The sequence below is a fragment of the Mercenaria mercenaria genome, chromosome 1 (assembly GCF_021730395.1).
Source record: "Mercenaria mercenaria strain notata chromosome 1, MADL_Memer_1, whole genome shotgun sequence".
Lineage (NCBI taxonomy): Eukaryota > Metazoa > Mollusca > Bivalvia > Venerida > Veneridae > Mercenaria > Mercenaria mercenaria.
Window position 1 is genome coordinate 41,919,125 of NC_069361.1, and position 21,537 is coordinate 41,940,661.

Sequence of the window (21,537 nt, forward strand, 5' to 3'; positions counted from 1 at the left end):
GTACCGGCACGGGTACCACCGTTGATAGAAATCTGACGCTACAATATTAGAATAAATGAATGAACATCCGACAAATTAAAATATAGAAAACTATTAAGTTTGCGCCTACCGGAACAAGTTCCGTTATTGTCCGCCGATGGAAAGTATCCTGCATTGCAGTTGCTACATGTAAACGGTTCTACACACGTGCCACCACTCGATGTTATAACGGTGTTGTCTCGGAGTCGTACATGACCTTCCTCTACATTACAAGAATTTTCCACCGCACCTCCACCACAAATAGCTGTTAAAAAAAACAAGTAAATTTGGATATATATTTTGATATTAAACATGCGCTAGATATCTTAATAAAAACAAATCTGCAAAATACCAAAGCTTTATTATAATGACAGTAGATCTAGAAAAGGGATAATATTTTGGTGTTGTTACTCCTAGGTTCTAGTGTCGACGTCATTTGTTTGTTTACGTTTACAGCTCGATTTTGTTTTCTTTTAAGCGTCCGTTAATAATAAACTGTAACGGAGATTTTTAATAACTTTACTTTTCATGACAATAAATTGCCTTCAATTAGTAAATGCGATGCGTTCCTGTCTGGGATAATGGGACATATCTTTATATTTTTGAACTTACGGATATCACATTCCAGTCCTCCATAGCCGTCACAACACATTTCATGTTTCACAGAACTGAAAGTCAGTAACACAATGTAAAGATATGTTATGTAAGAACTCTGTTAGCTCACTAATATGCATACACGGCTGCAATTCGGTCATATTACTCTAGCTTTATGTGTTGAAGTTAATTGCCTTTTTAAATGCTGTGATGATAGAAATTACATAACTTGCAACAAAACAAATTGTATTCAAATATAATGTAAATTTTGGTCAGGATGTTTAAGAAGTTTTAAATGTTTTAAAAGTGCATGACGTCCGCGTGAAAGCAAATTTACTTACTAATAAGAACAACGCCTTCGAAACCATCTCCATACACAAGTCCTTTCTTTTGAATAGTACACATCAATACAGGGAGTTTGTGTAACATAACTGAAATTATAAAATATAATAGATTTTGATAGATAAATATTATAAGTTTGGCAGATATATTTTCCTCAGCTATGAGACAGAATAATGCGAAAACAAACACCGCTGTGAGATAATATCTTTTATTTTATGCTAACTAATGAAATACTATATTTTATTTTATGCTAACTAACGAAATACTGTATTCTATCAGTTAAATAGTTTCATATCTCATCACTCACACTGTGAAAATATGAGATCTATATTTTCACACTGTGAGAGTTATAGCTCCGCCCCCTCATTACATTGTGTATGAATTTTAAATTATTTTCTTAAAACAGGATGAAAACTGTAGTCGCACTTTGTTCTTTATGGTATATTTCTCGATTCAAATTATTTTACTTAATGAGAATTTCATAACGTTATGCAGCAAAAAATAAAATAAAATGGAACTTTATGTTACGTGCGTCTTTCTAACGTCACAACACGTCTGACGTCATGTCTGTTTACGCGCGTCTGTTTCCCGTGCTGATATTAAAAATTGCTGCAAAATGCACATCTCAACGTAATTGAGCATACAATAAAAAGAAAATTTGTTTGTTTTTCGTGAATATTGAATATATCTCACCTCGAAGTGAGAAAATGTTTAAATTTTCACGAGCGCGTCTATCCTCTATATCTTATTTTATCTCACACCGCTTTATGGACTACTAAATAAGCCACCAAGGAAGTAGACCGTAAATGCGTAAATGGCAGACGGCAAATTACGTAATTTTCGGCATTCTCTGTTTTCTGTAAACCTTGTGTGCGTTCAGCTATATTTACGGATTGCACGTCGAGTGTAAACAATTACACGGAAATTACCGAATGTCTTTACGGACCCATAACCGCAATTTTGTGCTCATTTCTTCTAACCATATACTTTCGGCAAACCGAATGGTTAGAAATGCTTCCAGTTGTGGATATAGAGAATCTGTCATTGGTCTTCGGTTAAGATCAGAAAATCCCAACCCGAGGGCGCACCGCTCAAGTCTTAAACGAGGCTGTGCCGAGTTTAAGACTTGAGCGGTGCGCCCGAGGGTTAGGATTTCCGATCTTCATCGAACACCAATGATGGATTCTATTTCTCACTTACCACAACAAAAACAATAAAAACAAGCATGAAAATATGAAACTATTTAAAACGCGGGAAATTGACGTCTGTAAGCAGAAGTGACGTCGTGACATTTCAGTGACGCACAATAACAAAGTTCCGCTTTAGTTTTATCGTTTGTAGCATAACGGTACGTTCTTATCATAAAGTAATGAATTTTGAATCAAGAAATACACTGTAAGGAACGGAGAGAAAAGATAAAGGTACCTGATTTTTAATTATTTTACATAAATAATATGTATATTCAGTGCATGAAGTAGTCCGTCACAGGAGTGTGGGATAACCCATGTGAGATAAGATTTTCCAGCATTTCTAAAAATAGAGATTTTTCTGTCCGATAAGTGAGAAATGGAAATCCCATTTGAGATTGAGATTTGTACCAAATCTTGATAGAACCTCGTTTTCAGATAATTTCAACCTCAGGAGATTCATTTTGACTCCTTATATTTCATTATTCGTTATGTTTGTTGATTTAATACTATAATAGTGATAAAAGTCTTTGTTTCAATGAAAGGTGAAGGACCGTCGCTAATGTTTTGGATAGAGTATTTCTCAAATATCATCCCGCGCTATACGAATACTTAACATATCATTTTAAACAAAGTTGTATGACTATTTTGAATATCAAATTAAATGCATTATTACATTTGACAAAGTTTAAAATAGAGCTTCATTTTTTCTTGCGATTTTACCATTGTATGACTTTTTGGCGAAATCGTAAACGGAGTTTATTTAATCGCTTAAGACAGACCGGATTGAATTTTATTACTTACTTTATACAACTAGTTTTGTACGACTGTCGTACTCAAAAAATGTAAAAGTAGACATAGCACACTAACTTAGAAATAAAAGCACGATCTGATACAATATGTATGTACGAGTACATTAAAAAAAGGTTTTCTAATTATACTGACACTGCACTGTTTTCTGAAATACGTAGCACTTTATGGTAATTTTAGAATTAGTATTTCTATGCTAGCGTTTGGCGCCATAAAGATAAGTTAAATCAAGTTGTTCACATTTTAAACTTACTCAGTTTGAGTGATTCCTACAACCCCCACCAACCGCAACCCCCCGGACAAATTCTAAATGTTTTATTCAACCACGTCCGCGGACAAAAAAAAACAAAACCTTTTAATAAAGACCTTTTTATTAACTATTAAAATTGTGTGCAAACTTTTATTATAATTATGCCAATATAACATAAATATTAAAATCCTACCTTGATTTCGCACTGAAAAACACGCACAGTAAAACTAAAAACAAAATGAAATAATATTTCATTTTAACGCTACATCCAGTTATGCAATAAATACACCGAAATGGAATTCGGTGCTTTAAAACTTAAATGAGGTCAGAATATTTTTTTTTTTTTAAATATCTTAACGCTAGCTTGAATTGTATTGGTTGTTCAGACATTGGAAAAGAAGTATCGGAGTTAGGTTTAACAGTTTAAAACTATCTGTGTATTGGAACGCAATTCAGGTAACTACTTCATTTTATGTATGATAATTTCTTTCTTTAATTATTTGTTACATTTAAGAGGAAAATTAAGTTCAAATGTTTTGAACATTTGTTTTTAATGACAGACGTAGAACAATGTAGAACTTTCCTTGGTTACATCAGTTTAAACTTTGTTAAGCTTGTATTATACATAGTTCTTTTAATCTTCAAATGAGCCACACCATGAGAAAAAGAAAATAGTGCATTTGCGACCACCATGGATCCAGACCAGCCTGCGCATCCGTGCAGTCTGGTCAGAATCCATGCTGTTCGCTTTCAAAGTATATTGTAATTAAAGAAACCGTTAGCAAACAGCATGGATCCTGACCAGTCTGCGCGGATGTTGGTTTTCTCATGGTGCGGCTCAAATATTTGTATGTGTGCTTTGCAACCAGCAGCAGGATTCATAAAAATATTAAGGAGAAGTTCATGTCGTAGTTTGAAACAAAACTGGTCATAATCTTTACTGACTACATAGATATATTAGGCATCAAAAGGAATAATATGAGCCGTGCCATGAGAAAACCAACATAGTGGGTGTGCGACCAGCATGGATCCAGACCAGCCTGCACATCCGCGCAGTCTGGTCAGGATCCATGCTGTTCGCTAACAGTTTCTTCAATTCCAATAGGCTTTAAAAGCGAACAGCATGGAGCCTGACCAGACTGCGCGATGCGCAGGCTGGTCTGGATCCATGCTGGTCACAAACCCACTATGTTGATTTTCTCATGGCACGGCTCATATGTCATGCCCGTTGTCAATTATTGAACCAATTTTACAGCTAAGGGTCACTCCCTGTACAAAATACTTTAAGCGAATAAAATCATGTTGCCTTGAGAGAGGAAATACCTAATTAAATATTTAGATGTTAATTTATTGTCAACACCAATAGTTATTTATTCAATCATGGATTTTGTTCACAAAGGCAAACTAAGGACATGCCATTTATTGTAAACATTAAACAGCAATTTATAAATGCATCGAGGTAGTACTGGAAACACTTTAAATGACATAGAAACTTTGAGGCATACAGTCACACGAACAATAATCTTTTAAGCTAATATTTTATTTACTTGTTAGATATTGATTTTGTATATCCGTACTTGATAAAACTATAGATATTGTGTCATCTTACATTTAAATGTAATATCAAGCTTTTCGAAACATTTTTCTATGCGTTTATTGATTAATTGTTTATTTATTTTTCGTCTTTCTTTCGAGTTCTCATTATTATTGTTTATCAAAATATAAAGGATATCTTATCAAACATTAGCATGTACATGTAAATATTTTCTACAAATAGAATATATATTGTTTTACTTGTTTTAATTTAAAACCAAATCTTAGCAAAATACTCAAAATATTTAAAATTTACCACCCTCATTCAAAAGGTCTGTATTAATAGAATAGTCTTTGATACATGTAGAATAAGGTAAAACTTACATATTTTTCGAACACAATTCCTTTCACAAAATTTTAGAATAGGCTCAATTAAAGTACAAGGGATATACACATTCTCTCTCTCTCTGTGTCTCTCTCTGTCTGTCTCTCTCTCTCTCCCTTTTATTTTGTTCAATAATTTTCTTGTTCCGGTCCATCGCGACGGGTCGCTATAAACGTGGGAACAAGAATACAGAAAGACCCTTTCGAATACCATGAATGTTTTAACTTGTTTCTGTGCAATAAGCAATTAATACAACCCAAAGAAACACTTTCTAAATAAAAGTTGATATCGACGGTATACCGCGGTATATGAACTTTATCATGTATTCAGACATATATAATATTACAAGTTACTGAATCTAAAGCAGGATCGATTTGTGAAAATATAGGAAACATCTATATGGAAGAAAACTTTCTCACTTATCGGACAGAAAAATCTCTAATTTTAGAAATGCTGGAAAATCTTTTCTCACTTACTGGACAGAAAAATCTCCATTTTTAGAAATGCTGGAAAATCTTATCTCACATGGGCTATCCCACACTCCTGTGACGGACTACTTCATGCACTGAATATACATATTATTTATGTAAAATAATTAAAAATCAGGTACCTTTATCTTTTCTCTCCGTTCCTTATTGCGTATTTCTCGATTCAAAATTCATTACTTTATGATAAGAACGTACCGTTTCGCTACAAACGATAAAACTAAAGCGGAACTTTGTTATTGTGCGTCACTGAAATGTCACGACGTCACTTCTGCCTACGGACGTCAATTTCCCGCGTTTTAAATAGTTTCATATTTTCATGCTTGTTTTTATTGTTTCTGTTGTGGTAAGTGAGAAATAGAATCCATCACTGGTGTTCGGTGAAGATCGGAAATCCCAACCCTCGGGCGCACCGCTCAAGTCTTAAACTCGGCACAGCCTCGTTTAAGACTTGAGTGGTGCGCCCTCGGGTTGGGATTTTCTGATCTTAAACGAAGACCAATGACAGATTCTCAATATCTCACATTGGTTATCCCACACTCCTGTGACGGACTACTTCATGCACTGAATATACATATTATTTATGTAAAATAATTAAAAATCAGGTACCTTTATCTTTTCTCTCCGTTCCTTATAGTGTATTTCTCGATTCAAAATTCATTACTTTATGATAAGAACGTACCGTTACGCTACAAACGATAAAACTAAAGCGGAACTTTGTTATTGTGCGTTACTGAAATGTCACGACGTCACTTCTGCCTACGGACGTCAGTTTCCCGCGTTTTAAATAGTTTCATATTTTCATGCTTGTTTTTATTGTTTCTGTTGTGGTAAGTGAGAAATAGAATCCATCACTGGTGTTCGGTGAAGATCGGAAATCCCAACCCTCGGGCGCACCGCTCAAGTCTTAAACTCGGCACAGCCTCGTTTAAGACGTTTAAGACTTGAGCGGTGCGCCCTCGGGTTGGGATTTTCTGATCTTAACCGAACACCAATGACAGATTCTCTATTTCTAAATCGAAACATATATTCCTGGCGCAAATGATTTGTTCTTCTTTCTGGTTCTTTGTGGGTCCATTTATTTTCTATACGACGAAAGTCCGCCTCGACCGATGCTAGAGGGCTAGGGCATTAAGTGTGTTGCAAATTTCATTTCCTCTCATGTACAGAATCAGTCAAACCAAGAGTCCTTCATTTTATGACTCTTAAATTCCATTTATCTCATTTTTAACAGTACACGGAGGTCCGTGGAAAGTGATATTCATCACAAAAAGTGATATTTTGTAAATAAACATTTAACGAGAACATTTTTGTAAATAAACATTTAACGAGAACATTTTCTTTAATTTGAAACACCAGCCAATCAGTCATATCTGCCTCCTAAAAAAGTTTTGGTTTTATACACTCAATCTAACTTAGTGTAATATTAGTATAGGTTATTACATCTCAAATAAAGTTGATGTATTCATGTTTACAATATTTGTTTCGTTAATAGTTGAATTTAATCGGTTGAAAAACAATATTACATGTTTTGTTTGTTTGGTGTTTAACGCCGTATTTCAGTTATGTAACGGCGAGCAGTGTTCCTGCATTCTGTGCGAGTACAAATCAGTCCTCCGCGGGTAACTGCCAACTTCCACACATGAAACAGAGGTGGAGGACAAATTATTTCAGACAAAAAGCCTTTTGTCAAATCGTCCCGGAGAACATACGCCCTAACCGAGAATCGAACTCACGCCAACGCGATTCGTAGATCTACGCTCTTGCCTATTGAGCTAAGTAGGCAGGCTAATATTAAACTGTTATATTCTGTCCGTTATCATTATCTTATTGATCGTTTCTGATTTCTGATTTTTTTTTCTTTGAAGATAGTTGGCATTGCTGATACATGAACTGCATAATGAAAACCTGTGACTGAGTTTACCATGTGGAGAACAAACAAGAAGGCAGTTTTCTGCTTTCTTATTTTGTTCAAACTGACAGGTTTTACTATTGCCACATCTATTAGTTACGAGAAAGGATATGAATATGTCTACCGTATGAATTCAACAATTGAACTGAAAGATGTCCAGCAATTTGTCGCAACAGCAGAGGTATGAATGATAATATAAGTAATAAATTTGATATTTTCTTTGTTTCATGTAAATTTCTTACTTCAGGTCCTACTATACTTAAAGAAATATATAAACCCATTACTCTTCATACGGTATAAACTAAACCCATGTATAAGACTATGAATAAAAAACAAAGTCCAAGAACGTGTCTAAAATAAAACAATATTTAGGAAACCCTTTTTATTCGGACATTTTGCTTTCGCTCGTATGTACAGAAATGTATGAACGAGCGATTCGGTATATGTAAAGAGTAAAGACGGCGCTACATGTTTGGGTATGACATAAATAAAGTTAACCATACTGATATTCAAAATAATAATATATTTCATTTTGTGACTTACCGTTGAATGAAATCAATGTCTGGAGTTCAGATGCGAAGGAATTATATCACGAGAGCGCAGCCCGAGTGATATAATAATTCGCATCTAGATTACAAACGATTATTTTATTCAAGGGCAAATCAGTAAATGAGATATATCATTTCCATTCTAACACGTTACCAAGGACTTTTAAGTATCTTTGACGACATCCATCAAATATTTGCCTGTTTTTGGTGGATCCTTTTACAGCGCGCCGCTATGCCGTTTAACGCTGTGACGTAATAATTGTGACGTCAGAAAAAATTAATTGTTGTATAATAATACACAACTTTAAGCCTTCTTTGTTCAATAGGAAAATGAATTGGGTCGTGTTAGAATTACTGATAACTTCACCCAATGGTTCGCAGTCGCTCCTATTGAAATTTTATATATTAAGCACGGAAGGAATATATGCTTTTATATACACTCAATAACATTATAAAACGCAGCTTTCATTTATGACAGTACTTTATTCCTGTAATATAATGAAAAGGTGTTCATTTGATTCAAACACACTACATAGATTATTTGGAACGAAAAAATATCTCATTGGATGCCTACATACTCCTAAGTTATTCCGCGGAACCGTTGTTACAGTATTTTAACACAGTTAGAAGAAAATAACGAGCTGACGTCACGTCGGCCTACTATGTTTGGCACCCTACATGCGCTACGAAATAGTGCTTCCCTGTCTCATCTACTTGTTTACATAAAAGACATATTAGAATCAAAACAATATGTAGCAGAGCCATTTTAATATATCTCAACAATACGAATTGGTTATACGCCGTGTGTGTAATTCACTCGAGCTACGCCCTCGTGAAATTATTCGGCAAGCATGTAATCTCGTTGTTTTGTTTCGACATGTTAAAAAACATGATTCTGCTTTATATTATTTCTTTTATTCTTGTCAAAAGTAGACCTATATCACAATGTTTTTTTTACTAAAGCGTTATTATGCAATTACGGTTCAGGGGAATCACCGAAAGATACCGGGGACAATTATAATTAGATTTAAATAGAGGATAGGGAATTCAACATTTTTGTAAATTTTCAAACTATTTGTAAATTACCAATAATCTCAAAGGTAAAGAATACTGTTTATGTTTATCAGATCTTTTGCCGCGCGGCTTCAAAACTCGGCGACGGCAGTTAATTTTCTTTGTAGATTCCTTCATTTTCTCTATGACACGATGACAGAGAAATATCTTAAGCCGATATGGCAGAGGAGAAAATTTTAATATCAAAAATGATTTTAGTTAAATGCATGTACTAAACATATAAATAGAAAATGAATAATGAACATATGTTACATAAGGACATATATGCAAATACAAACTATCAAAGGAAGAAACGAAGTATACGGGAATAGAATTGATAACGGATAGGCAAACCAAAAGAAAAAAAGAAAAAAAATGATAAAAGAAGCAAAAAGCAAAAAAAAAAAAAAAAAAAAAAAAATCACAACAACAAATCAATAAAAAATAAATTAATAAATAAAACTACAAATAATGTGATCGTGATCATACATTTTAAATATTAATTTAAACACTAAGAGATATCTTTTTTTTTTTTTCAGTGTATTTTAAGTACACTTGAACTACACTATATATCCTATTTAACAGACAAAACCTGTCAGTCTTAATATTTTTCATTAAGTGGGTTAAGGTCTGCAAACATTCCTTGATATTTCAATCGCACATACCAATAGTGATTGAAGTGTATTCAATCAGTTCAACGTTCAATTTGTTTTTGCAATTACTAAAGGTGTCAATTTCTTAAAAGACGCATTGCGATATTTGCCATAATTGTGCAATTTTTAATAATTTGTCTCAAGCTATTTTAAACTGAAATAAAAACCTTATAGAATGCATATTGATCATTTGTATTTTCAATGTGGAGTTCACCGACAAGAAGGCTTATCCTAGACTTTAAGTAGACTAGTTATTGATCTGTTGACACGAGCTTGTTTTGATGTTATCTGATGAGACGGTCTGTAAAATAATTGGACTTATTTTAGACAAAAGAGGTTTTTTTTTGTTATTTGCTTGACGTAATTCAAAAAGACTATCTGTATGTTTATCATTATCTGAATCTTTCTTTAGCCAATTATCGTATTGTCCTAAAGCAATTTATTACCACATATTGAGAGAAGAAAGATTCAAACCAGATACGCTAAAATAAATCGTATTTTTATCTAAACTGCTATTTTCCATTTGAACATGTAACTCATAAGGGGATAGAACTACAAACAATGAAGTTTCATGTCTTAAGATTATTTTATTTTTCATCCAGAAGGTCTTATACCCATAATGTAGACATATATATGGCAGCATATATGTATACATATATTTCCGAATAATATCAACATAGAACGAAAAGACATATATTTCTATTTTTAAGACATATATTGTGTATTCTATTAAATAAACATTTTATATGTTTATTACCATATATACAACACAAATAAAACCCTTACATTTATTACCGTACAATTGAAATAATACATGTACAATGTATGTATAAAGTAAACTATGACATGTAACATTTTCATACTTGACAGACCCATTAATTTGTGTCTTAAACTTTTAATTTCTTTTAGACACTTTCAAAATAATCTTTATTTTGTGTAAGGACCTTCAGGCAAACATACGAATTAAACAGATCAAGTATATGGAGATCAAGGAAAAAGTATACTGTAGATATTAGTCGTCATGACGAGAAACTGTTTATTTGTCAATTTTTTATGGAATAATTCAGTCTGTTTTGTAGCGAAGTATCTAAGTAAGTAAGTAAAGACTTTATTTAATGAGGCTACACAATTGGTTTCCCAGTCTTCCATGTGGGCCTCAGAAGGAATCGTTATAGGTACAAACATGTATGTACATCATCAGCTGGTAAAATCATATACAAACTCAACTGTTTGAAAAACACAATCCTAGAAAAGTTCTTAAGGCAATGGACCCGTAATGACACTCGGCAATTTCCGTGTGATTACGTATTATCGTTAGCTGAATCGACATTCTTCGGACTTACATTTAGCTTCCAATGCACATGGCTTACCTTAAAAACAGAGAATGCCGAAATCGCATACGGAGAATTGGTCTTTGCAGGTCTACTACCTTAAAAATAAAGCATTAGAAATAATAAGTCTTTGGAGCGATAACTTATTTTTTTTAATGAAGTAACAGAAGTTGCATTTTTTTTTCCGGCGTTGATCATCGTTTAGTCTAGTTTAAATTGATCAAAACTTTTAAACGTTTAAAACTCTTTTGTTTCAATCTTTTGTTTCTTTTGCATTCTATGGGCCAATTTGTTTCTCTTTTGCGGCATACGCCGTTTCGCCGCGTGCAACCGGCCAGGCGTTCGTTTGGCCCGGATCTATCCGGCGTACGCCGATGTGCGCGCGCCGGTTTTGCGAGGTAGACAAAGCGGCAAATTATATATTTCCCCGATATAAAATGAGGTAAACATTTGAAAATATGGGATTAATACCAGTAAAGGTAGAAACATAACGCAAGAAATATTTTGCCAACTTATTTGGAACAGATCACTGTAGAAAATCATAAAAAAATGGAAATTTATATCTTTCATTTGCAGCTCACGTCGCCGGCGTGAGCCAAAACGTTCTTTTATTAATAAACCGGCGAGAATGATTAGCTTGCCGCTCACGTGACCGGCATATCCCGGGTTGAAACGAAATTGAGTGAAACGAATTAGCCGTATATTACTTAATCGGGAGATGAAATATTTTACTTAACGTAACTAAGCATCTTAAGGATCATTATGTTACAACTCTGAACATTGTCAGCAGATAGGTATCAGACAAGTATTTCTATTTATTTCGCATAAACAAGACGAAAACTCATTTTATTTTCTATTTTCTCCAGATTGGATTTGTCAACATCGCTATCAACGATTCATATCAAGAGCTTCTTTTGGTCGTTCATAGAACACGGTTTAGTCCACACGATCGACCAGGTAAAGGCTTTTCGTATTATCTTTTTTTAAGTTAAGGTGTTGAATTTAAATCGGTATATGTTATTTTGATTGTGAAGCAGACTTTAAGTTTGTTTAAAACCACGCACGAGTTATTTTCTTGTAAAAGCCAGTTATAGTGTTATATGATGTATAGAAATGCTTAATCATTACAATCATTAGACAGTTGTTCAATAGTCACATACCTAAATCTGCGCACGCACTTAATGAATAATGTTAATATTTTGTTTTTATATAATTATATGCTGTTTTAAATGCTATACATATATGAGCCGCACCATGAGAAAACCAACATAGTGTGTTTGCGAACAGCATGGATCCAGACCAGCAAACGCATCCGCGCAGTCTGGTCAGGATCAATGCTGTTCGCTAACAGTTTCTCCATTGCAATAGGCTTTGAAAGCGAACATCATGGATCCTGCCAGACTGCGCGGATGCGCAAGCTGGTCTGGATCCATGCTGGTCGCAAACGCACTATGTTGGTTTTCTCATGGTGCGGCTGAAATTAACTTCCTTAAAAATAACGTTGTTATTTCTATTTTCAAATATCAAATACTTTTAAAATTACAGATATAAATGGACAGATATATAATATGTCTAGATGGTATGTAACTTGTTTTCTTTTATTTTTAAATAAAATAAACCTTGCACGCAAAATCATTTACGGTATAACAATTTAAAGGCTACAACTAAACTCACGGTATTACATTGAATGATTGATTCATTAAGCGAATACTATGTGCCAAAGTATAGACATGTCATTCCCAATGATCTGATACAGCTTTTACTTTACACAGGTTTTCGTTCGAGATAAGTCGTCGTGGTGAAATCAGTAACGTATATTACCTGCCTGACGAGGAAATTGAAGTCATCAATTTAAAGAAAGGTTTTGCTGGTATGCTGTCAGCTAAATTGCATCATCATGACGAGGTAAAGATATTCTGATTTACGGGTCAAGATGTTTTATACACAGTCTCTGTATATGTAGATAATAATAAGCAATACCGTAGTACACTGCCTTCCTTAAAATGCTAAATTCTCCGGTTCTTTTATTTTTAAATTTTGGAGTTCAATCTTTACTAACATGAAATATTTTCTTACATTCTGAGTTGACTTCAATGTCATTTTCAAAGTGAAGATATCAAAAAGTCACAATTAAATTTGTTCCACATTTGAAATGTAAAATTGTTTAAACGTACTAAATATTTAGATTTATAGCAGATCAGTTATTTACGCTTTTAAATGTTTTAACTATATTTACAAGACTAAAGTGATAGCAATAAGGTCAGTTTTTAAAAACATGGCCGTTTTGATGATGTTAAATGTTAAATGTTCTGAGCAGTATTTTTGAAATGTATCAACTTATGTTTAATTTTGGGGGAAAAGGTTAAACCGTTTAATGCATCAGTTATCATTTTTGCAGATCGACAAAGATAAGGGTCTAAATGAATGGAGATTTGACACAAATGAAGTTGGAAAAGAAGGTTGTATATTCTTGTCAAGATTAAATCTAAAACTTATCTACATTTCGTCAGTAGTAAGTTGTTATAAGGAGCTGACCGTATACAACTAACAAATTATATATGCGTCGTGTATGAAAGTAGCCTACATCAATATCAAATTAATTCAATATAAATTAAAATAGGGGACAGAAAACTTAATATATTATAAACTCATTTTACCAGAAGGAATACAATACTAGTATGCACAAAGTAAAATCAAATGTTAAAGTTGACTAAACACTTTATGACTGAAAATGGTTCTGAATGAGTCAAGATGTAATAAGGCATTCACCAGGTATCCTAAACTTTCAGGTCCTCATACAGCAAGTTACAATGCAAGAACAACAGCAAAAGGTTATGAGTTCAGGAAGAAACGAACGTCTTCCCCAACCCGGGTAGTGAATGGAATCTCCGATTACGAAAAGGTTCTTCTGTCCATTCCAAAAGTAGAAATTTACAATACCGTTTACAACAAACGTAAACGATAAATCGCATATCTTTACAATGTAATGCCAAAATATAAATGATCAACATGAGATTTGAAAATCCTTCTGCTATTAATTACTTTGTTTGTCATATTATACATCTATCAAAATTCAGTAGGTAGCAATTATTCCTCTTCGAAGAACATGCGAAATGAAACATGGACAGCCTCTAAATTTATGCTATATTTCTAAATTTTGACATTGTTTTCATAAGTCATTTATCATAAATATTGGGTTGAGACAATTTTAAAATTCAAGGTAGCAAGTAAACAAAAATTTGTATAATATTATGTAGATATACTTTCTAGAGCGTTTGCCACGTACAGATGTTTGAAGTGTACAAAAATGATTTACTATTATGCGTGGCAACAAATATACTCTTAAGCCTAAAACTGAGATTTAGAATGGAACGTATGAGCCGCGCCATGAGACAACCAACACAGTGCGTTTGCGACCGGCATTTATCCAGACCGGCCTGCGCATCCGCGCAGTATGGCCAGGATCCATGCTTTTCGCTAATGCTTTCTCTAATGCCAATAGTCTTTGAAAGCGAACAGCATGGATCCTGACAAGACTGCGCGGATGCGCAGGCTGGTCTTGATCCATGCTGGTCGCAAACGCACTATGTTGGTTTTCTCATGGCGCGGCTCATATATAGTTTTAAATACAATACAGGAATAAATGTGTTTTTTCTTTTACAGACGCTTCAAATTCATAAAGAACTTAACACTGTCCATAGTGTAACACTTAAAGAAACATTTACAATAGACTTCTCGGAAAAGCCAGGGTAAATACATTGTTAAACGAGATTTACTTCATTTTGATTGAGTTAGGTTTCTACATATGAGCCGTGCCATGAGAAAACCAACATAGTGGGTATGCGACCAGCATGGATCCAGACCAGCCTGCGCATCCGCGCAGTCTGGTCAGGCTCCATGCTGTTCGCTTTTAAAGCCTATTTGAATTGGAGAAACTATTAGCGAACAGCATGGATCCTGACCAGACTGCGCGGATGCGCAGGCTGGTCTGGATCCATGCTGGTCGCATACCCACTATGTTGGTTTTCCCATAGCACGGCTCATATATATGTGTTACCTAGATTTAGTTAACATTGCTGATATTATTTTGTTCATATTTAGGAATATGTATATTTAATCAAACAAAATATTTGTTTTTATGATTAACATTTAAGGAAATATAAAATCTATCACACTGGCAAACATTTCTAGAGTATGAATAAAAATTACTAAATGATATTATTTGACAGTTTCTACAAAAAATATACTGTATGAGCTGCTCTCAAGATTATATAATAAATTTCAGCTTCGATCCATTCTATGCTTCACGGCCTGTGCATGCTGTGTCAGATTTTAGCGACATGGGTTTGTACATTTTATTAGGCATTTCATTGAACTTACAACATTTGATAGGGTTTTTGGCAAGGTTATAAGTAATCAATGTACAGCAAGTTATAATCAGCATTTAATAACTGAAGTCTTTATGGCTGTATACTATTTTTTATACAAAACTGTCGAAAAATAAAGACATTTTGTATTTTAAATGAGCTGAGAAAACTTACAGTTGTCACTGGATAAACCATCACCTACACCATAGTTAGCTTTGGTCTGAAAGATTGGTTTTAAGTTCAAATCGAATTTCAGTTTTTGTAACAAAATAACAGATTTCGATAAATTCACCTTAATAAAATGTCAATATGTGTGTCAACAGATTTACCACCAATTCAAGCAACGTCAAGTGATGAACTCCGGTTTTTTGAAAAGCGACCGTTTATTTCTCACTTGGAGAGACCGCTACAACTTGTCAATGGGTCAATCCAACATGACGTTAAGGTATGATAAACATGAAACAAAATATTATCAACTGCATATGTTATAATCTGAAGTGTTGACATCAGTAGTCATGCGAAATATCATTTCATATTATATAAGTCTGGAAAAAAACTATGTTATATATGTCCTTCTTCCTTAATTCTATCCATATAACTCTGTTTTGATTTCATGTTTAAATTGTTATATTCATGTTTGTTCAATCCAAATCAAAATACGTGCTACATAGATTATTTTTCATAAATTACACACAAAGTATTATACATGCATTTAACGGTAGAAAAAAAGGAAAATACTTATCACAATGTTGTATCGTTTTTCACATAATTTAATATTAGATCAATCTGGATACCAAGTTCAAAAGACAAGAAGACATCCAAATGGGAATTTCTTTTATTGACCGTAACATGACCTGCATGCGAAAGGCACCTCCCGAGGGTAAGTGCTCAATAAAAATTCATTCATACCGTATAAGTACTTTTTTCTGCGGGAAATTTATTTCTGCGGAAGACAATATGACCGCAGATTTAAAATCCGCAGAACATTTTGTCCTGACATGCCGTGACACGACGATACCAGCCGCCATTATAATCTGGTTAAGTATAAGACAATGTCTGATAACGTTATCGGCTTTTGTCCAACATGTAGCCGAATGCCGACGAAGCAAGTTGGAAATTTAGTAGTAACGGTAATATAAAAGAACCGTTTTATTATAATAATTGTTTTGCTGTTTAATAAACCATAATAAAAAAACATCGAATTTGTTTTGATTTTCTTTCACCATTTAGCAGTCAGCTGTCAGTTTCAATTTTCTTTAATTATGTGACAAACACTATCCACTGTATCCTTTGTTTCTATTGTCAACCGATCAGTCTGGCGATAGTCATGTTTACCGCTAATTGTATGGGATTTGAAAAAGGCGTGATTAACAAAACTTATCAAACAGTTAAAATGCGCAGATGAGAATGTTCGCAATATATAGATTCAGACATTTTTCGTGTCTGTTTGGCATGATCGTATTCATAAAATGACTGTTTCCCCTTGCATTTAATAATTAACATTATGTGATGATGACGATATGTTAGATCAGTATCCGTCAACTTCTATTTTCAAACCGGAAGCCAAAATAACTATCAAAATAACAACAAAATACATACCTGTCTATTTGAAAGTAATGAAACAACCGTAGAATACAGAACCGCAGAAATATATCCCTTCAACATGAGAAGGAAGACACCGCAGAAATAAGGTACGCAGAAATTTAATACCGCCTCATTTCTGAAAAATCGCAGAATATTAACCCCGCAGAAATAAATACTTATACGGTATTAAATTGATGAATCAATCACTCTGCATTTTCAATAATATTTTTTTTTTTCAAGTTGTTTCCTTTTTGTCTTTCTGATTGGCTTAATAATATTAGTAATAATATTAGGTTTGACATTTTGAACGCATTTTCTATGTAACTGGCATTTATAACCAATCACCTCACAAGAAACGAAAAAACATTGATGAGAAATTGGAATTAAAGTAAACTGCTGTTCAGTTTGTTATCATTTTCATGCTTTTTACTGTGCAGGATCTATGAAGCTTACTACATGTTTTCAAAACATTGTCCTGAACATGAAAATGCTCCCAGATGAAGAACTTGAGAATGTTACAAATATGTACTTGTTTAATCAAGGGTAAGAAATGCAAACTTGCTTTTTTTTAATAATGCACTGTAAATATGTTAATGCGTCATTGTCTATCTTGACAATTACGTCGGCGTTTTCTCTTTAAACGGGACAAAATGCGTTTAACATCTTTAGCTTCGTGATGTTTGACGTCTGAAAAATAAGTATAATTATACATGCAAAATTAAATATAGACAGCTGTGTACCAACTAGATAAGCTCCGTAGTAAATAAAAAGTATTTTCAGAGCTCTACAATACTCTTATATGAGGTTTCACAGATGTGTTTCTTCGTAATTGTAAGCTTTACAAAATGAAACTTGGAGACATAGTTTGAAGTTGCAATGATACAAGTTTTTGATTTGCCTATTTTACTTTTGTCATTTTCATTTCTTTTCAGTAAAACACGTAGTAGCAGTGATCGCTTGAACTACATTGATGTTCTAGGAGCAGTTGAAACCCCTAAGGCACAGAGTTTGCTCTTGCAGAAAGTCATTCGAAATCCACTTGTCAACAGTCAGCTGTATCAAAGAGCACTGTTGGCAATCGTTTCAATGGATGTCGAACCTTTATATGTAAGAAAACATTATTTAGCTGAAGCAATTTTCATTAGAATCACATGATCAGTAGATAGTGCCAAGGAAAGCATGCTTTAGAATATTGAAGTAATTAAAGACCTGCTCCAGTCCTACCTTTTAACCTTTCATTGTCACTGAAAAAGTATGAAAATCCTGACTATGACGTCTGTCAAAATAGAGTCTATTTTATATATAATTCTATATAAAATACCTGTGGTTTTGCGCGTTAAAGTGGCCGTTAACTGCTACCTTTTGTAATCATGGGTTGCAGATACACAACAGAATTTGAATAGCCGCGGAGCAGGGCTTTATACACTTGTTGCTTTCTTTCACACTGGATGACAAGAAACAATTTAGTTTTGTGACACTATCAAGTCTGTTAAACAACCCAAAGAAATTATAATGATAATTTTGTATCATATGCATGACATGATAACCGTATTATATTAGAAAATAAAAGCAAAAATGGCATTGTCTTTCCTTTAATTAATATACGAAAGAACCGATTAAAATGACAATATAGAAGAGGGTGGCTGACAGTAATTGTGTATCATTAAAAGATGGAATGTCTAAAGTATTTTTTTTTTCAAAATTGAAAGTCGTTGTAAAATTATTTTCAGTACCGTTGACACATGTATTTGATACTTTCCATTTATCAACCTAGGAGATGGAGTGAAGTTTTTGGTTTCAATTTAAGGAAAAACATTATGGACGATGTACACAAAAAGCAATATAATCTAACGACTGCCTGTATCATAAATTTATTGTCACAGACATGAATTAAAAGTATATATAATTTGCAATCGGAAAACAAATAATACTACAAGTAGACACTAACGTGCATGTTGCTAATCGGATAATGGACAACTGCTCATGAATCATTACGGTTTTAAACTGTTGTTGGGTAGTGTTTGTTTTAACTGGTATTTTCAAACAGGTGTAATATCATTAAATTTCAAGTAGTACTGTAACTCGGATACAAAGATTATCTAATAGTTACTTCCTTCACATCTTTAAATTGATAATAAAATTGTTTTAGCTGAAATTATTACAGTGATGTGTCACTAGGTCTAATAAAACCTTCAGAATGCAGAAACATCGTGGATAGTACAATTTTACTTTAAATTGCGAAAAATGTTTGAATAATACCATATAATAGTGTGGAGGTCATGCTATTTCACAAGATGTTTTAATACATGTTTTTGCTTATATAGGTACGTAAATCCAATTGTATGCTTTTAAATACGGCTAATAGAGGAACTTCAATAGAAATTCTTAAGTGAAATATTGACTTAATTGGATAGGGTTACATTTTTGTAACAATGAAGTCCTGTGTTCTAACCTTTTGAAAAGAATTGACAATCTGACTGTTGTCATAATTATATGAAAAGGGAATTTACCAATTCAACTCGAATGATAAGAGGCAAATTTAAAAAATCTGTTTGTAACAATACCTAAAAGGGGTGCAATTATTTCTTTTTGGGAGCAAGTATTTTTATAAGTACGCGTTTGTCAAATTAATGTAAACAAATAACAATGGATTGGCAAGATTTTGACGAAAAGAGTGTAATTAAAAACTTAAGATAAGCACTAATATTGAGAAATAGAAATAATTACTAAATATCAGGTACTTCCTTGTCTGTAAGACATGCTTACACACACATTGTCAATAAGAAAATTATTGAAACTTTCAAATCTGTCAAAAAGGTTATCATATTGGAATTGTGTTTCAAAAGTAAATCACTTTTAATTATGATATAAATTCACTTTGTATAATATCACCTTTACCTTAACAATGGCGTATAATCTATATTTTGTATATTTCAAATAATTATTTCGATCATGGTGGCGAGAGGGAGGGACTCGTGACCTCGTTGTCAAAATTGCTGTCTGTGAATAATTTGCCTGCAGTCGAAACATCGCTTTGCGTATAGATTTTTTATATTTTAAGAAACCATCCATCTGGCTTACAGAAAAGTCTGTTATTCTCCCACGATGTCCATCTGTGTCTGAAATTATGCTCGCAGGTACACTGTCTTATTTTAGCGTCTAAAGCTGGAAAGCAACTTGACCTACAATTGTCTAGGTGTGAAGGTAAAACAAGCAAAACAAAACAAATCTGAAAAAAATGTAATTACATACGAAATACTGTTATGACTCCCTTGCTCATTTGAACGGACTGTATCCAACAGCAAGCGCTTGCAAATACGCGTGCAATATAACTATTAATTTCCAGTAGTGTATAAGCAAAAAATAACTTGAGATGCACAGGAATAACAAAATATGAGTAAACCAAGATTGAAAATTCCGATACGCCACAATACCGCAGCTGATTGTGTTATCTATACTTCAACATAATCTGTATCAAGGATCCTATTATCATTCATTCCGTTTCCCATTTAATTGGTAAATTGTTATATTTTCGGCGTAATGAAAGAAAAGTAGTATCATTAATATTTTACATACACTTACAATATTCAAGAGCAAGAACGAATTACCATAATAAAGAGGCCAGTGTCACTGAAATTGAGTTTACAACGTGCTTGACAAATTATGCTTAAACCAATAGAAGGTAAACATAAATATGTTGTATTACTATGAAAAACAGTACAACATAGTGGCAGCTTTTATCAAAAACACGACATTAAACTACTCTTAACTATATTTATGTGAAAAAAGTACAAAAGGTTCAAAAGGTGCCCCACACAGACTAAATGCGGTTGTACTTTCGTTATTAGAGTAAAGGCTTACTTCTAGTCTTTATTTAGGAGTTGGTCGATACCTTACAAATACTGTGTCTGACTGGGGAATACCAAGGCGTCATTATTCTTTCGGAAGACTCGAGACATCGTACTTGTCTTACATATGGAAGTCTAATTAGACATCTGAAGAAATACGGAAAAGAAGACAAGGCATTGAAACACATTAAATGTCTTCATTCCAAGCTGGGAATTCACGGTATGTATCCTATCTTGTCATACGAAGAATACATCTTTGTTGATATGGTCAAGGGAATTTATTAGAGCCGCTTCATAAGAAAACCTGTTTTTGTGACATGATATGAGCCGTGCCATGAGAAAACCAACATAGTGGGTTTGCGACCAGCATGGATCCAGACCAGCCTGCGCATCAGCGCAGTCTGGTCAGGATCCATGCTGTTCGCTTTCAGAGCCTATAGCAATTACAAAAACTGTTAGCGAACAGCAAGGATCCTGACCAGACTGCGCGGATGCGCAGGCTGGTCTGGATCCTTGCTGGTCGCCAACCCACATTGTTGGTTTTCTTATGGCATAGCTCATATATTAATCGCATAATAAAAAGAACACTGGAAGTTCATTGTCATAAGTTGATGCAGAAACTAGAAACTACTATACC

The 21,537-nt window shown here is 33.7% G+C and overlaps 2 protein-coding genes across 3 annotated transcripts in view; one reads left to right on the top strand and one right to left on the bottom strand.

The window, feature by feature from the left end:
- Nucleotides 1-3,510, bottom strand: part of LOC123523194 (uncharacterized) — a 43,594-nt gene extending 40,084 nt beyond the window's left edge. For both annotated transcript variants that reach the window (XM_053545119.1, XM_053545116.1), the window contains exons 1-4: nt 3,395-3,510; nt 954-1,043; nt 631-686; nt 110-283 (exon numbers count right to left, since the gene is read on the bottom strand). In XM_053545119.1, coding sequence (XP_053401094.1) covers nt 110-283; nt 631-686; nt 954-1,043; nt 3,395-3,456 — 382 coding nt within the window. In that variant the 5' untranslated portion in view covers nt 3,457-3,510. The remainder of the gene's footprint in view (nt 1-109; nt 284-630; nt 687-953; nt 1,044-3,394) is intronic.
- Nucleotides 3,511-7,391: 3,881 nt separating this feature from the next.
- Nucleotides 7,392-21,537, top strand: part of LOC123523186 (uncharacterized) — a 34,195-nt gene continuing 20,049 nt past the window's right edge. Inside the window, exons 1-13 of the mRNA XM_045300876.2 lie at nt 7,392-7,697; nt 11,968-12,058; nt 12,647-12,680; nt 12,874-13,006; nt 13,500-13,560; nt 13,891-14,003; nt 14,765-14,850; nt 15,387-15,445; nt 15,792-15,913; nt 16,249-16,348; nt 17,490-17,595; nt 17,985-18,159; nt 20,931-21,120. Of these exons, the coding sequence (XP_045156811.2) occupies nt 7,530-7,697; nt 11,968-12,058; nt 12,647-12,680; nt 12,874-13,006; nt 13,500-13,560; nt 13,891-14,003; nt 14,765-14,850; nt 15,387-15,445; nt 15,792-15,913; nt 16,249-16,348; nt 17,490-17,595; nt 17,985-18,159; nt 20,931-21,120 (1,438 nt within the window). The 5' untranslated portion in view covers nt 7,392-7,529. The remainder of the gene's footprint in view (nt 7,698-11,967; nt 12,059-12,646; nt 12,681-12,873; nt 13,007-13,499; nt 13,561-13,890; nt 14,004-14,764; nt 14,851-15,386; nt 15,446-15,791; nt 15,914-16,248; nt 16,349-17,489; nt 17,596-17,984; nt 18,160-20,930; nt 21,121-21,537) is intronic.